The 18,435-nt window shown below is 37.2% G+C and overlaps 1 protein-coding gene across 1 annotated transcript; it reads left to right on the top strand.

The window, feature by feature from the left end:
• Positions 1-1,559: 1,559 nt before the first annotated feature.
• LOC145799317 (dammarenediol II synthase-like) lies at positions 1,560-17,990 on the top strand. Its single transcript, XM_082888868.1, has 9 exons — positions 1,560-1,661; positions 1,883-2,002; positions 2,114-2,236; positions 2,380-2,478; positions 2,609-2,668; positions 3,639-3,685; positions 3,780-3,923; positions 4,029-4,206; positions 17,778-17,990. The coding sequence occupies exons 1-9, from the start codon at positions 1,560-1,562 to the stop codon at positions 17,988-17,990; spliced, it is 1,086 nt and encodes a 361-aa protein (XP_082744994.1).
• Positions 17,991-18,435: the final 445 nt, after the last annotated feature.

The raw sequence follows: 18,435 nt of genomic DNA, 5'->3' as shown, positions 1-18,435 counted from the left end.
AAAGGAAAGTAACATTTGTCACCAGATATACATATAATCATTTTTTTTCACCTTCTACGTCGATCCATAAGATACCATATAAATGTAGGATTCATAATATTTAGAAATTGTTATATATCACCCAACAAAGTTACATAACCATAAAAAATACACAAAAAAGTCCACAAATCTTAAATGTGTGGATCAGATTTATTATGGGTACCAATTTAAATCTAAAACACAGATTCAAACTCTACATATTTTTTTTCTGCGCACATAGTATTTCTATATATCACCAAATGGGTTTCACAGTTTTTTACCTACACCATGCTATATGTATACACATGGCGTTTATTGTGTAAGATGCATGTAGGAAGTAAAAAATAATAGTGACATTTATCCAGTAATATATAACCGTGGATATCACTATCACTAAACTGATATCAGTCATTATTTTTAGATGTTGAACCTGAAAATCTAATGTGAATTTTAATTTGCACATGGTGATGCAAAAAAGTTTAGCTTTCCATTATTTTTTTCTCCATTTTCTACAGGTGTTGGGAGTGTATGAATGGGCCTAATGCAACCCACTGCCCCCAGAATTCTGGCTTTTCCCTTCATTTTCGCCTTGTCACCCAGGTGACTAAAAGGGAAATTTATTTCCTATATTTTTTCATTTTGTATTTGTTGTTTTAAACAAAAGTTATAGGAGTATCCTTTACCTGAAGAAAATATGTAAAACATTCTACATTCTTGTACTTGAAACTCTCAATTTAATGACCTATTAAAAGCATCAAACCTAACATTTTTACACAATCTAAGTCTAGCTCTCGTCTGGACAACTGTAATTGTTTTACTGATGATCACTAAACTAGTTACAAAGTTTCCATGTTACATAATCTGATAGGTTACTAATTAAGATTAGGTAGTTTAAATGACTGAATTTCGTGCTAGGCATCCAATGAATAAATTTTTATCTTCTTGTTCGGTCTAAGCCTAACTCTATCCTTCTACAAAATTAAGCAAAAATGTTGTGCTACTATTGCATGACTTACATGCCCATGTCATACCTGTATGGGAGGAAATATCATGGGCTGATCACCAATCTTGTCAAGTCATTAAGACGAGAAATTCACCCAAAGCTATATGAGGAGATAAATTGGAATAAAGCACGCCATGACTGCTGCAAGGTTAGGGAAATCTACTATTATTGCAATTATGATATGGAACTGAATTTTTGAACATGTTCAATCCTAATGAAGCCTATACATACTAAATTATAAAATGCAGGAGGATCTCTACTATCATCATACCTTCATACAAGATCTCCTTTGGGATAGTCTTCATTATCTGAGTGAGCCGATCATGAACTGTTGGCCCCTCAACAAGATAAGAGAGAGAGCCATTCGAAAAACAGTCAAGTACATGCGTTATGGAGCAGAGTAACAGATACATTACCATAGGATGTGTCGAAAAGGCGAGGAACACAAACAAAATCAAATGCGTCATCGGTTTCAAAACTCTTCAGATTGAAAGTGTGAAACAAGTCTAATAAGTTCTTGTTACAGAGTTTGCAAATGATGTGTTGGTGGGCGGAGAACTCTGATGGCGATGAGTTCAAGCATCATCTTGCCCGAGTTCCTGATTATTTGTGGCTTGCTGAAAATGGAATGAAAATGCAGGTTTACATCATAAAAACCTACAACTTACGATAATAGTTTCCTACTAAAATGGGTTCTGGGAAGCATAAGACATAAGCAACCTCATCCTTATTTTTTGAGAGGTTTTTGTGAGTCAAACTTGCGCCACTAGAAACACAAATGACAAACCTTACAATTACGCCAAATCGCCTTTTATAATTTTAGAACAATATATTTTTGTTAACTATTTTGTTGAATTGCAGAGTTTTGGCAGCCAAATATGGGACACTACTCTTGCCACTCAAGCAATTATAGCAAGTAATATGGCTGATGAATATGGGGATTCTCTTAAGAAGGCACATGTTTACATAAAAGAATCACAGGTTTCTTCTTCTCAAAAAGAAAAAAACATGATTTTTGTGTGTGTGTACACGCAAAATGTATGGAACGATTTCATTTCACTCACTGACATTGTATGATCTTCAAATTTGAAGATCAAAAAAAATCCAACTGGGGATTTCAAGAGCATGTATCGTTACTTTACTAAAGGCGCATGGACTTTCTCTGATCAAGATCAAGGTTGGGTAGTCTCGGACTACACAGCTGAATCACTGAAGGTAATCTTGCTTTATGTTACAACTATAACAATTCAATGGTAATTAGCAATTTGGGGTTGCCAGACCCCACTTTGGTGGGAATCTCATGCATTAGGTTGTTCTTTTTGAAGTTGTCATAACCAAATTTTCCCATTTCTTTGCAGTGTCTACTAACACTTTCGCAAATGCCTACCGAAATTGCAGGGGAAAAAGCTGACATTGAGAGTTTATATGATGCAGTGAATGTCCTTCTATTCTTACAGGTACAACATACATATTATATTTGATTTTTGACAACGAAGATCATTTACAACTCTAATGCATAGAGGCAGGCACATAACTTTGACAACAATTTTTTTTTTTTTTTTTTTTTACACCTTTTTCTTCATGTAGAGTCCTGAAAGTGGTGGATTTGCTATTTGGGAGCCACCAGTTCCACTACCTGCTTTCCAGGTAAACACTCATCATAGATTGTAATAGCTTGTATTATTTTCACTTACCATTTAAACTATGGAAATCCACCAACATATGAATAATTATTTCGAAGACTTGGAGATTGAATGACCTTCAAAACAATGTATTCAAAAAGTACTTCATGCTTATTTTGGTACACCTGCTAAGGTCCTATTTATAGTGTTGATACCATAAGGTGACTTGAGAACTAATCCCAATTAAATTATGACTTTGAAACTGCCTCAAAATAAATCATTTGGTGGTTCCTCACTCGAGCGCACAACAGAGTGCATAATCAACTCTAACATCCCACTAGATAAACCAATTTGATGAAACCAATTCTTTGTGTGCACGTACTTTGAGACTTGACATAAATCAAAACCAAACAATTCAAGTACTTTTTGCATTGCAAGGCAATACATAGAATTGATTGAGAAATGATGCGTTGACTGTCTTTAAGCTTGGCTAAGCTCGCTTGTACCTTTAGCAGCCTAGACCTGTACGTTGATATATATGGCTTCTTTGAAATCGAATTCAATTTCCTAACTTGAATCCACTTGGATGTCTAAAACTAAGTACAAAACAATTATAAATTAAATAGGTTTTGTCTAAGGAATTGATAAATCCAACTAGAATAGGATTCTAATACTCACAACGCGGACTATCATACATAGAGAATTCACAAATGCTCCCTCAAGACTAGTTTAAGCCATAGTTTGACCCCAGTCACCTAGGGTATAATAACAAGGAGTCGGTAGCCCATGTCCCTGAACGCTGCCCCAAAGAGAAGAACCCATCTCCTTGTGGTCACCAATCCACATGGAAGTAAGCCACCAACCACTAGGATACTACTCTGGTGATTTGTATTATTTTACACCCAAACCAGTCCTCTTCATAGTTTGCAGGAATCCTACTTTTTAACATTTAATATGAAAAAGTGATTTTTACTATAACGTTTCTCTTTATGCAGATGTTGAATCCTTCAGAACTTTTTGCTGACATTATGGTCGAGACAGAGTAAGAACTTGTCCTTTTATTTTATTCCCTTGTCATTAAAATATTTTTCACACCATGGATAGCTACTATTAACCTTGGTCAATTGGTTATCTAGGCATGTGGAATGCACTGCATCCATAATCCATGCTCTATTGACATTCAAACGTTTACATCCAACGCATCGGGAGAAAGAAATCGAAATTTCAGTGGCAAAAGCAATAGGTTTGCTTGAGCGGAGACAATGGCCCAATGATTCTTGGTGAGTTGGTTTCACTTCTAAATTTATATATATATACATTAAAAAAAAATTCAAAAAATGAAGAGCTTTGGCAATTGGAATTGGTGTGTTCAATGACATGAGCAGGTATGGCTATTGGGGAATTTGCTTCATCTATGACACATTTTTTGTGCTAGAAGGGTTAGTTTCAGCCGGAAAGACTTATAACAACAGCCAAGCAGTTCGCAGAGGCATTGAATTTTTGCTTTCAATACAAAATGAAGAGGGAGGTTGGGGAGAGAGCTTGGAATCATGCCCTTCTATGGTAACTTCCATAACTAAGTTCTGTGTTCAATTATATACTTGGCTCTAACACCTAATTAAATTGTGTTGACCAGTTCCAATTCCAAACTGGGCACAACAATATATCTATATATATTAGAAAAAGCAAACGAAAAATTCTACGCAACAATTGTGTGAGAAATGATAGAACTATTCCAAATACTCTGTTTTTTCCAAAGTTTTATGTTTTACTCATTTCCATGATTTTTACGCATGAAAAATAAATATCAACGGCTGGAAGCAAACAAAACAAATCTAGTACAAACATCATGGGCTATGTTGGGTCTTATTTATGGTTTTGCTTTTTCAAAAAATTATGTTCTTCAAAGATTACAACTTCCTAACCATGAAAATTACCCTCGCAGGAAATTACTGGAGTCTACATGAAGAATTGTATGCTCCATTATGCACAATACAGGAACATTTTCCCAATGTGGGCACTTGGAGAGTACCGCAAGGGTGTTAAATTCCTGATGTGAAAAAAATAAAATAAAACCAACAAAACCAGCCAACAATCTAATTATTTTCATATTTACATATACACAAGCATAAATATACATATGTGTAATGCATTTCTAAAATTACTTCACTTTTACTTTGCGAGTCCATCAAAATTCAACAGCAGAGTACCATTGGCATTGGCAGGTCTATTTTAGTCTGCAATGTACTATGCATACATGTATGCAGATAGAGGGATGAGATTGACTTTATGATATATGCATACAATACTAACATTATACATGTTGTGGACACAAATGCTAGTTTCCCCTCTCTCTATCACCTTAAGCCCTCACATGAGTTCATGTTAACAAAATCAACATGGTTCCATCGTCACCACTAACCAAAAGATATTGATGAAATGTACGTAATTCGTTACAGTACTTGGAATCCAGTGTATCAATTTCAGATTTGACTGATGAGATGGTAAGAAAATACATAGAGAGAGAGGAGAGAGAGAGATGAGATTGATGAAATATACCTAATTTGTTGAATATTGTCATCGTAAGTGTATTAATTTCGGACTTGAGAGAAGAGATCGTAAATTGATGAGATGCGATCTTCGGATCGAGTTTAAGCACCGTTGCTCCATGGATCTGATATTGAAGATCTTCAATCGATTTGCAGTTCTCTCTCGACCTGCAAGTATAATAATCGCATTGAATTAGGGCTTCTAGAGAGAGAGAGAGAGAGAGAGAGAGAGAGAGAGGAGGATTAGCGCCATTTTTGATGCAGAGTGAGAAGAGAATTCACGGTGAATTTGTTCGAGCTCCGAAGGTTTGAAATTTCGAGGGAGTTTCATCTATTTATAGACATGGGGCCAATATGAATTGATTTGGACCGGGCTTTGTATCAGATCCAGTTTAGACAGCTTGGGCCGGCCTGGCGCAATGCCAATTTTCTAGTCCACATTATTGAATTTCACGGTCCAAGTTTAGTTTTGGCCCATCAAGGGCCTCACCTCCACGATTAAATATATGAGCCGTGCTACCGACCCACAGTGGGGCGACCCCCACTGACAACCCCCAGTGAGGTGTCGCCTCCGCATTAGCTGAAAACAAAAAATAAAAAATAAAATATAACAATTTTTTTTTTTTACACCAATCACACACGACCCCCAGTACCCCCACTGGGGGTCGGAGGCTTTTTCCTAAATATATTTTCCAAAAAAAAAAAAGAGCTAGAATCTCAAAATTAGGAATCCATAATTTATCCATAATGAGCATGTGTGGTGGAGATTAAATGAATAAAATTATTTTGAAAAGATGGTTAAAATTTACTCTTTTTTTTTACTTTTTTAGCTTTTTTATGAGAGAGGGAAGTGGGTTAAAAGCTGAAAAATGACTTTTAGTTTTAACTCACATCCCAAAATAGTCCAAAATAAAGGATTTATAATAATAATTTCTATTTCTAGGTAGATTTTGGGTTTATAGTCTTGTTGATTTATTTAGGGTTAAATTATACTTTGCCATTTTATTTTAATCATTTTCTTACTTTGACCCTTCAAGTTTGGTTTTTTTCATTTTGACCCTTCGTATTTCAAGTTTTTTCTATTTACTCCTAAAGCAAATTTTGTTTAAAATTAAACAGAAAATGTCACATCAACTATCGTATAACATACAAAATATATTATTATATTTGTAGTTTAGGTTTATATTAGAAGTGTGAATTATATATAAAAAATAAATAAATAAATTATTTCACGTGACTATTAATGTATCATCTTCTATATAATTTTTGACACAAGTTAATTCTTGAAGTAAATTAAGAAAATTTAAAATATGAATGGCCAATGAGCGAAAAAACAAACTTGACGAGCTAAAGTAATAAAATAATCAAATATAAATGGGGCAAAGTGTAATTTACCCTTTATTTTCTAATTTCCTGTGGGCTTGTTTGATTTGCACGATTAATAGTGAAGGGATTAACTAGGGGTAGGCATTCGTCGGGCCAGGCCAACACTACATGATAAGGGACTTTGTGTATGTCCAAGCCCGGTCTGGTTCGGCGCTAACATCGAGCCTCTACATTTGTCTAAGGCCATCTCAAAATATAATTAGAAATCCCAAGTCCATCCATTGGACTATATGTTTAAAAAAAATTAAATATTTCATAATTAAATTTAGTCACACATTATATTTCTTAAATAAATATATTGATAATATTATAAATTAAAGGATTTTGTGTATTAATTGAAAGATATCTTAAATAAATTCAATCAAATATCACCACAAATATGAGTTTTAATAAAATTAACATAGATAAAATTTAGATCCTAACAAAAAATATATTTTTTAATATATTATAATTAATTAATTTAATAACGGTGGTCAGGCCGAGCTGGGTTGAAAGTATAAATCACAAACCTAGCTCATAAATCTATGGGGCCGAAAATGTTGGCCCAACTTGGCTCTATGGGCTAAAATAATCTTCCCAAGTCCTAAAAAAATAAGGTTAGGGTGGGCGGGTTGAGCGGGTTATTGAGACCAAATTATGCAACACTAAGACCGTTAATTAGGATCTCTTAACTCTACTTGCTTGTCAAACTATGTATTTTATGCCAGTTTAATGTCAATCAGATTGTACATAGTGGGAGCATAAAATGAGCAAAAATATAGAATTTTGGAGAGAAAAGTTCCTCCCGCACGTGCGGAGGCCCATTCCCGCACGTGCGGCCTTTACTTTGCAACCAAACAAGGCCTAATGTTCCCGCACTTGCGGTGACCACTCCCGCACGTGCAGCCATACCTCGAATTTCATACCGCTATTTTGAACCTGTTTGAAAGACAACAAAGGATAAAAATGAGAGAATAGACTAGAATAGGGTTCAAAAAATTTTCTAAGGAAAGGGAGGCTAGGGTTTTGAAAAGGTGATTTTCCTAAAACTTCAAAGGTAACTTTCATGGGGCTTCTTCCTCGTCAACTTCCTTCACCTCTTCCCACTCCTCCATGAGTGGCTAGGCTCTTCTTTTCTAGGTTTTGATGAAACACTAGCTATGTAATTAGGTTTTCTTTTTGGTTTTTGATTATGTAAAAGTTTGAACAATTGTATGATGTTTTAGAAGTTTCATATATATATATATATATATATATGTATTTCACTATTTTTTCAAATATTCGGCTTTCTGTGATTGTTGAATGCTTTCCATACAATGGTTTTCTTTTCTTTCATATTCAAAGTATGAGACGAGCCATACTACGAGGGATGAGTCGTTTTGCTACCCTAGTTTAGAGCGAACGATTCGTACTACTTGAGATGGTTCGTGCCCGTACATTGAACGTGATGATTTTCTTGATAAATACTTCGAACTTGTAGTTGTGAAGTATTATTCCATTCAAACTATAGCATAATTGATTTCAAATTGAAACTTTATTTACATAACTCGTAGTGAACTCATTGCCTTAGGTTTTTTCCCAAATCAGTAAATTCATTTTTATTTATAATTGCTAGTTTATTTGCTTGTTTAATTTAATTATTATTAGGTTTTGAACAATCAATCTTTTTATCAAAATTAATTCAGGAATTTAACAATTAAATTAGTTTAATTTTTCGTTTGTCCTTGTGGATCGATACCTGGACTTGCCATTAGTCTAAGAAATTTGGTATAGTTTAATGTTTAATTTTGGTGTGTGAAACGACCTATCAAATTTTGGTGCCGTTGCCAGGGACTTCTGGCGAAATTAAATAATTTAAAATTACATTCTGATTTTAATTTTTAGTTTAGGATTTTACAATTTTTTTTAGTGTTGCTAAGTGTGCAAAGTTTTTGAAAGTGGAGCTATCGCCGAAGTGTAAGCAGAGCGCAACCGAGCTTTAAAAACAAACCATAGCACTAAAGTGCTAAAAAAATAAATACTCGCAAGCAAAGCACCGAAGTGCTAAAAAGAAAGACAAAGCTCAATTGGAGGTTGGAGACAACGTCTATACGTCAAGCACCCGCAAGACAAGTAAAGTGTTTTCGTTTAACCGCTATGAGTATTTTCTCCTTTGGTATTCTGTTTTCATAACTTAGTGCACAGAGTCAGAACTTAGTGTGTGTGTGTGTGTGTATGTGTGAGTAGTGTATGCACGGGCGCCGTTCTTGTCGCCCTAAATTGTGGAATTTGGATCTTGAACTAGAAAGGACTCTTAGGAAACTTAGAGCCTCTTCCCATGTTCTTAGGCTTGAATATCCATACCCATACCTCGAACCAATTGAGATGGTGAACCCAAATGGGCCCAACCGCACCCTTAAAGATTACTTCACACCCACTGCATATACATCACTATCATGCATCCAGTTACCCGACACTACGGCTGCTCATTATGAGATTAAAACTAGCACCATACAAATGCTCCCATCATTCCATGGACTTGCTCCTGATGACCCTTATAAACATCTGCATGAATTTCTAGAAATTTGCTCTACAGTGAGGATCCAAAACTTCACCAATGAGGCCCTAATATTGCATTTGTTTCCATTTTCATTAAAGGACAAAGTCAAACACTGGTTGAACTCCTTACCTGCTAATTCTATCACAACTTGGGGACCAATTACAGCAAAAGTTTTTGAAGAAGTACTTTCTCATTGGTAAGACCAACCAACTCAGGTGAGCCATCACCAATTTTGCTCAAATTGATGGCGAGCAATTACATGAGACATGGGAAAGACTTCGTGACCTTCTCCAACAGTGTCCCTACCACCAAGTGCTTGATTGGCAACTTGTTCAAACCTTTTACTATGGCTTAACTGAGCCTCACCGCCAAATGAATGGATTCTTCTTGTGGTGAGACATTCATGTCCAAAAATGACGCCGAGGCATGGCAATTATTTGAAAACCTAAGCGATAATTCCCTTCACTATGTCTCCGCAGCCCGGCAAGTCCAGCAACCAGTAATTGGAGCCCCGAAAAAAGAGGGTATTTATGAGGTAGGGCAAAACCTAGAGTTAGCCCAACAGACAGAGACATTGTCCCACAAGATAGACCAACTATTAGCTTTAAGACATGCCTCTACACAGTAAGATCAGCCTTAATTTCACGAGGCATGCGTTATTTGTGCGAGTCCAGCTCATGACTTAAGTAAGTGCCCTTCGGCATCATAATTTCCAGAATTAGTCCAAGAGCATGTGAACGCGGCTCAAGGATTCTCCAACCTGGGTAACGACCTATTTTCTAATACATATAATTCGAGATGGAGAAATCACCCTAATTTTTCATGAAGACTTCTTTCACAAGGCATTTCTTACAATCCTCCACCACCAAGGCAAAATTTTAATAATTTTGCTAACCAATCTTCTTACCGACCACCACAACTTTATCGACCCCCACAATCCCCGCCTGCTCCTTAAGGCAACTCTGCATTTGAGACACAGGTGCTGGAAGTTCTCTCAGAACTTAAGGGGTTAGCACCGGTAGTTCACTCCCATACTCACTCCATTGCTAAGCTAGAGGCCCAATTAGGTCAAATGTCTAATAACATAAATAGGAGAGAGGAGGAAAAATTATCGAGTCAGATTGTGGCCAATCCTAAGGGTCAATATGGGGCAGAGGGGTCAGGTGGGAATGGAAAGCACCATGAGCAGGTGCAAGTGGTGATCACTTTGAGAAGTGGGAGAGAGTTAGAGCCTCGGCCGGTTGTGTCTGATGTAACTAAGGCTAAGAAGGGTGATCACAGTGGTCAACCCAATGAGAGCAAGGGTGAGGGAGAAACACCTAAGGGGGATGACTTGGCCCCTAGCACTTTACAGGAGCCTAAGGCACCCTTTCCTCAATGCCTTGATACACCATTCCCTTTTAATAAAAAGGCAGAATCTATGGAAGCGATGATAGAGGTTTTTAAATAAGTGAAAATCAACCTCCCCCTATTAGAGGCGATTAAGTAAGTACCCTCCTATGCTAAATTTCTGAAGGACCTTTGTACACAAAAGCGTAAATCTATGATACACGTGTACCAAAAGGTCATACTCATGGAGCAAGTAAGCTCTATTTTATTAAGTGACACACCCCCTAAGCTTAAAGACCCAGGTGCCCCAACCATTGCATGCATTATAGGGGAACATTTCATTGATAGGGCCTTATAAGATTTAGGGGCTAGTGTCAATTTATTATCGTACTCTGTGTACAAAGAATTTAGTTTGGCGAGTTGAAGCCCACTACTGTTACTCTCAAATTGGTTGACCAGTCCCTCAAAGTGCCATGTGGCATGATCGAAAATATGCTAGTAAAGGTCGATAGTTTTATTTTTCTGTTGACTTTTTGGTCTTAGATATGGAACCGGTAGCCAGCTTTAGAAAGCAAATCCCAGTGATCTTAGGTCGACCTTTCTTGGCTACGGCCAATGCATGCATAAATTGTCATACCGGGGTTATGGATGTTTCATTTGGAAATATGCAAGTGAAACTTAATGTTTTCCAAGTATCCCAACAACCCCATAAAACATAGGAGTGTTTATTTATGGATATTGTGGATGGAATTGTAGAGGAGGCTTTACCCTCCATTCTTATAGAGGACCCTCTAGAGACTTGTCTAGCTCATTTTGGGTTTGAAAATTTTGATGTTGATAGGTCGGTTGAGGAGATGAATGCCTTACTTAATTCTTCTTCTACACTGGATTTTTCTCCATGGAAAGCCCGGTTTGAGCCCCTTGCTCCTCTGTCTAAAGAGCTTGCCACACCATCCTTAGTCACACCACTTACACTTGAGTTGAAACCACTCTAGGCCATACTTAAGTATGTATTTTAAGGGCCTTAGGATACTTTACTTGTCATCATTACATCTGAATTAACTGCAGAGCAGGAAAGTCAATTAATGAGTGTTCTTGTGGGACATCAGACTGCTATAGGGTGGTTAGTGGCCAATTTGAAAGGGATAGACCCCTCCGTGTGCATGGATCATATACATTTAGAGGAGGATGTCAAACCTTCTCGTGAAATGCAACGAAGACTTAATCCCAACATGAAAGAGGCTGTGAAAAATGAGGTGTTAAAATTGTTGGATGTGGGTATTATATACCCCATTTCGAATAGCAAGTGGGTGAGTCCCACGCAAGTGATGCCCAAGAAATCGAGCATCACTATTATAAAGAATGAGCAAGGAGAGTTGGTCCCCATATGAACCACTAGGGATGAGCGTAAGGTTATCTGACCCGCCCAAACCGCCCTACCTAATCTGAACCGCAAGCGTATGGGTGGTTTCGCAAACACATTAGGGTAGGGTGCGGTTTGGATTTTATATAAATTTCAGGTTGCGGGTTTGAACCGCACCCGCCCAACCTGCCTGCATTAATTTTATTTTTTTTTTCCTCTTTCAAATCTGATTGTCTATCTCACCATCTCACTCACCTCATCTATAACAAACAAAACAAAAAACCCCAATCGCTGTCTCCCTCACTCTCTCAGTCTCATCTCATCACTGTCTCTCTCACTTTCTCGTTGTTCATCTTCTGCACCGATCACTCTCTCATCCCATCACTGTCTCTCTCACTCTCTCGTTGTTCATCTTCTGCACCGATCGTCTCACTCTCTCATCGCACCGATCTACTCATAGGTAAGCCTCTCTCTCTCTCTCTCTCTCTCTCTCTCTCACAGTCTTTGTCTCTTTCTCTCTCGCCCCGATCTTTGATTTTTTTTACAACATATATATATATATATCAGATATCTCTCTGATTTGTCTCTCTCACTCTCTCATCTCATCAGTCTCACTCTCTGGTTTTGCATCTTTGCACCGATCGACTCACGGGTAAGCCTCTCTCTCTTTCTCTCAGTCTCTTTCTCTCTGATCTCTCATCTCTGCACCGATCGAATCGGTGTGTTTCTTTGGAAATAAATCTGATTTTTTTTTGGACCAACAGATCTGATTTTTTTTTGAAATTGAATCTGTAATCTGTGTGTTTGTTTTGGAATTAAATTTGTTATATATTTTCAGGAATCTGTGTGATATAATACATTCCTACAAATTTGATTTTTTTCTGTAATCTGTGTTTTTTTGAAATTTGAATCTGTAATCTCTTAGTTGTTTTATATTTTTAGGAATTCTGAATCTATTATTAAAATTAAATTAAATCTGAATCTGTTATTAAAATTAAATCTGAAATTGAATATGTTATTAATCTGAATATGTAAATCTGAATCTGTTACTAAATCTAAATCTGAATCTGAGTCTATTTGGAATGTAAATCTGAATCTGTTATTAAAATTAAATCTGAAATTGAATCTGTTATTAATTGTGTTGAATCTGTAACTAAATCTAAATCTATATGCCTATTTGGAATGTAAATCTGAATCTGTTATTAAAATTAAATCTGAAATTGAATCTGTCATTAATCAATTTGCTCATTGAATCTTTTAATATCCATTTGCTCATTGGTAATTTTTTCATATACTCAACACATTTTCTTACTATATTGAGATACAATATATAGACATTTGTTTATCTTTTCATTTCTTACTATAATTGAAGATTAAAGTTTATATTTTTTCAATTTGTTTTTGTGTAGGGTTCATCAACCAAATGCATGGAATTAGAATTAGAATTGGAATTGGAATTGGAATTTGTGAAAGTTGGATTGGATGGGATTCATGAAGATGACGTTTCATATCTTAGAAATGTTTTAATTTTATTTCATGGGTTTGTATTGAATGAAGTTTGACAACAAATTTTTTTTTTTTTTATTACATTTTGGTTTTGGTTTTGGTTTTGGATGAATGTAAGTTGATGGATTTTTATTTTTTTTGCATTTTCGATGAATGTAAGTTAATGAAGAATTACTCTTTTTTTTTTTATTTGGGTTAGGAATGATGAATGCAGAATTTTCAATGTAGGATTTTTTTATTTGGGTTATGAATTATGAATGTAGGATGAATGCAAGTTAATGATGAATGTAGATTTTGAATGATTTGTTTAGGTTATGAATTGAATTTGTTGTGTTTTTTATTTTATAAATTTTTTATAAGTTTTAATTCATTAATTATTAATGTTGGAGCATTTTAGAAAATATGAGGAAAAAGGTACAAAATAAAGATTGAAAAAATGGGAGAAAAATAAAGGTTTAAAAATAAATTTTTGAAAAAAAAGTTCAATCCGCAAACCACCCGCAACCGCCCTCGCATCCGCGAACCCTATCCGCACAAACCGCAAACCGCATTGCGGGCGGTTGCGGGTTGACTTTTCCCTAAACCGCATAGATGCGGGCGGGTCCAAATCGTCCCAAACCGAACCGCGGACACCCCTACGAACCACTACTGGGTGGCGACTGTGTATTAATTATAGGATATTGAATTCCATGACTAGCAATGATCATTTTCCTTTGCCATTTATTGATCAAATTCTTGAGAGATTAGCGGGGTAGGGTTTTTATTGTTTTCTTGATGGCTACTCGAGATATAATCAAGTCCCGGTGTACCCCGTTGATCAAGAAAAGACCACGTTCACTTGTCCTTTTGGCACTTTTGCTTACAAGCGCATGCCTTTTGGGCTATGTAATGCACCGGCGACTTTTCAACAATGTATGATGGCCATTTTCTCTGACATGGTGGAGAAATTTTTAGGGGTTTTCATGGATGACTTCTCCGTGTTTGGGCCATCTTTTGAGGAATGTCTTCAAAACTTAACCAAAGTCCTTATTCGTTGTGTAGAGACAAACTTGATTTTGAGTTGGGAAAAGAGCCATTTTATGGTTCGTGAGGTATAATGTTGGGATACATTGTGTCCCCTCGAAGCATAAAGGTTGACAAAGCTAAGGTTGACCTCATTGCAAGCCTTCCTCTACCCAATTCTGTGCATCAAATTAGGTCTTTCCTAGGGCATGCAGGTTTTTACCGTAGGTTCCTCAAAGACTTTAGTAAAATATCACATCCTTTGTGTAGTTTACTTGCTAAGGACGCACCTTTTATCTTTGATGAGGCATGTTTGAAAGCTTTTCAAATACTGAGAGTGGCCCTTACTACCGCCCCAATCATGAAATCATCGGATTGGTCATTTCCCTTTGAAATCATGTGTGATGCCTCAGGTTATGCTGTCGGGGCTGTGTTGGGCCAAAAGGTCAATAGGGCACTATATGCTATATACTATGCTAGTTGCACTCTTTCGGATGCACAATTGAATTACACTACTACTGAGAAAGAGTTGCTAGCTGTGGTCTTTGCCTTAGATAAATTCTGGTCTTATCTCCTAGGCTCCAAGGTCATATTCTTCATTGATCATGCCGCTTTGCAGTATTTACTATCAAAGAAAGAGACCAAACCTAGCTTAATTAGATGGATATTGTTGGTTTAGGAATTTGACTTAGAGATCTGAGATAAGAAAGGATCTAAGAATATGGTGGCAGATCACCTCTCGAGTCCTTGTTGAGTATAATAGTGACCCTTTAACTTTGCATGATTCGTTTCTAGATGAACAACTTCTTGTGGTGTCACGAGCAAGCCCCTTGTGGTTTGCACATATTGTGAATTACTTGGCCATTGGGCGAATTCCTCAAAATTGGTCTAAGCAAGACAAAGACCAATTCTTTTCGCAGGTCAAGTATTATTTTTTGGAGGATCCGGAGTTGTTTAAATATTGCTCCGACTAAGTGATCCGACGATGTGTGCCGGAGAGTGAGGTGCGTAGCATTCTTACATTTTGTCATGCTTCTGCATGTGGCGGTCATTTTAGTGGGCATAAAACGGCCGCCAAGGTTTTACAAAATGGGTTTTATTGGCCCACCATTTTCAAAGACGCCCATCAATTTTGTAGAACTTGTTTGCGCTGTCAACAAATGGGTTTAATATCTCGTCGTGATATGATGCCAATGTCCCCTATTCTTATAGTAAAGTTCTTTGATGTTTGGGGGATTGATTTTATGGACTTTTTCCCGTCGTCGTTCGGGTTTGAGTATATTCTCTTGATAGTGGATTATGTGTCTAAGTGGGTGGAGGCAATAGCTACCCGATCAAACGATCATAAAGTAGTAATCAAATTCTTGCATGAAAACATCTTTAGTCGTTTTGGGTTTCCTAGGGCCACAATAGGTGATTAGGGTATGCATTTTTGTAACCGGTTCTTTGAGTTGGTCGTTAAGAAATACTCTATCACTCACAAAGTTGGCACTTCATACCACCCTCAAACTAGTGGCCAAGTAGAAGTCTCTAATAGGGAGGTTAAGCACATAATAAAGAAAACGGTGAGGCCAGATAGGAAAGATTGGTCAAAACGTTTGATTGATGCATTACGGACCTACCGCACTGCTTATAAGACACCCATTGGGATGTCACCATATAGGGCGGTGTTTGGCAAAGCTTGCCACCTCCTGATTGAACTTGAGCACCGAGCGTTGTGAGCCATAAAGAAGTTTAACTTCGACATGGCCGCGGTTGGGCTCAACCGGAAATTGCAACTTAATGAGTTGGAAGAAATTCGAAATGCTGCATATGAGAGTTCAAAAAATTTTAAAGCTCGAACTAAGGAATTCCATGATAAGCACATTAATAGAAAATCCTTTAAACCCAGCCAAAAAGTATGGCTTTTAACTCAAAATTGAGACTCTTTTTGGGTAAGCTTAGATCAAGATGAGATGGTCCCTTTGTGGTTGTAGAAGCATTTATTCATAGCGCCGTTGAGATGCAAGATCCAAGGAATGACCACACTTTCAAGGTGAATGGCCAAAGACTGAAGCCATATATAGAGGGGATTGGGAATGGGGATATGATTGAGTCCATTGCTTTGATGGATCCTTTTTACTATGATTGAGAGATTGATGCCTTGTTCTCTTTTCCTTCCTCTCTATTTTATTATATTTTTATTTATTTTTGTTGTGCTTTATGTCACGTCTAGGAGACTTCAAATCCTTTTTACTATGATTGAGAGATTGATGCCTTGTTCTCTTTTCCTTCCTCTCTATTTTATTATATTTTTATTTATTCTTGTTGTGCTTTATGTCACGTCTAGGAGACTTCAAAACCTCTAAAGGTGTAATTCTTTTGGTGTTAGTCGTGCCCAAACGACACTGACGGTCTAGTATAGCCACCTAACTCTGTTTATAGTGAGTTCCTAGGAGACCAACTTAGACGGTGGAAACTAGAGTTCAAATGGCAAAGCCTAGAACGCAAAGGTTTGGAATTTCCGAGACTAGAGTCTAGTTTAAATACCCAGGGGTGTGGAGATTGCTTCAAAACCATCTCTACTTGAACTCTGTGTGGCAGCCCCACAGGTCAAGTTAACTTTATGCGCCTCGATTCTGGATACCAAATCAACCTAGTCTGTTACCTTGTTGGAGAATAGGGAAAGTTACAAACACTGTGAGGGAGAAAAGTAGTACATGTGGTTTTCGCGTGTATTTTTAAAGTGATATTTTTATTTCAGATGTGTATTGTAGGTAGAAATGGTTTGAAATGTTTTAGGTGGTTCTTGAGTTAAGAAATATTTTCCTCTAAAAAAAAAATCTCGCACGTGCAGCAAAATCACCCACACATGCAGCAAAATCACCTGCATATGCAGCAAAAGTCTCAGTCCACAAGTTACTACAATGTTAAAAGCAAGTGCGTAGTGTGGTGCGGCACAATAGCCGCAGGTGCAGCCTGAGTCCCGCACGTACGGGAAATCCCATGAATCAAATTTGTCACCTGCTTTATATGCAAGTGCGTGCCCTAGTGCAAGTGTTCCGCCGTACGTGCAGAGAACTACCCCGCACGTGCGCCAAGTTTTTTTTTTTTTTTTTTTACAAAAAAAAAAATCTTCTCATGCTTAGCTTTTCTAATTCATTTTATTTTGCTAGGTTGTCTATTTATTTATTTAGTTGTTTAGTTGTTTATTTTTTTTTTATTATCTCATTATTCTTTATTAGTTTAATTCATTACTTGTTAGTGTAGTTCATTTTTATTTGTTTAGTTATTAGTTTTTAAATAAAATGTTAATGTGTCTAGTTTATTTAATTTAATTTTATTTTAGGTTTCATTTATCACAAAAAAAAAAGAACAAGAAAAAGAAAAATGATGAGAATTGCATGTGGTAGATCAGTGGGCAGACTTGTGCTTTAATATCTTATTCCTATTCTCATGCTGGTTCCACGGGTGTGTATATATTTGTTTTTGGTGTGTGCAGGATATGAGTAGACAACTATCCACCCGAGCCTCCAAAAAGGCCAGAGGTTCGTCCTCCTCAGCACCACCACCACCACCGTCACTACCATCCTTGCCACCACCACCGGTTGAGTTACCACGCATGGAGTGGGCTTTACGCCTACTTCACAAGCTCACACAGCTCACCTTCAACTATTTTCAGAATGACCCAGACATCTCATGGGCTGTTGAGTAGCTCTGCCTCCGGCAACAGTTGGGCCTTTGCACTGTTACGGCGCCCACGTATCCTCGTCTGATACGACTTTTCTACCAGAACATGTACGAGTCACTCACTGAGGTAGGACTGCTGTCCACTATTGATGGCCACCTTGTTAGCATCACATAATCCATGATTACCTAAGTGTTAGGGTTCTTTTCCAAGACAGACCACCAGCCCTTTTCGGAAGTTAAGGGCTAACAACCCATACACAGCCTTATCGAAGAGTACTTCTCGAGAGCCCACAGTGACGCAAGTTATTCATTGACTCAATGATATATAAGAATGCCCTTCCACTTGGGCATAAAGTTGAATGTCACATGTCCAGATCCTACATGCTTACCAATATGGTTATCAGGTCCCGCTTGCACACGTGATCTGGATGCATATAAGAAAATTTCTGCAGGTCAGCCTCAACTTGTGC

The sequence above is a fragment of the Camellia sinensis genome, chromosome 9 (assembly GCF_055761805.1).
Source record: "Camellia sinensis isolate YWXY chromosome 9, ASM5576180v1, whole genome shotgun sequence".
In the NCBI taxonomy this organism is placed as follows: Eukaryota; Viridiplantae; Streptophyta; class Magnoliopsida; order Ericales; family Theaceae; genus Camellia; species Camellia sinensis.
This window is presented reverse-complemented; position numbering and strand designations above follow the sequence as displayed.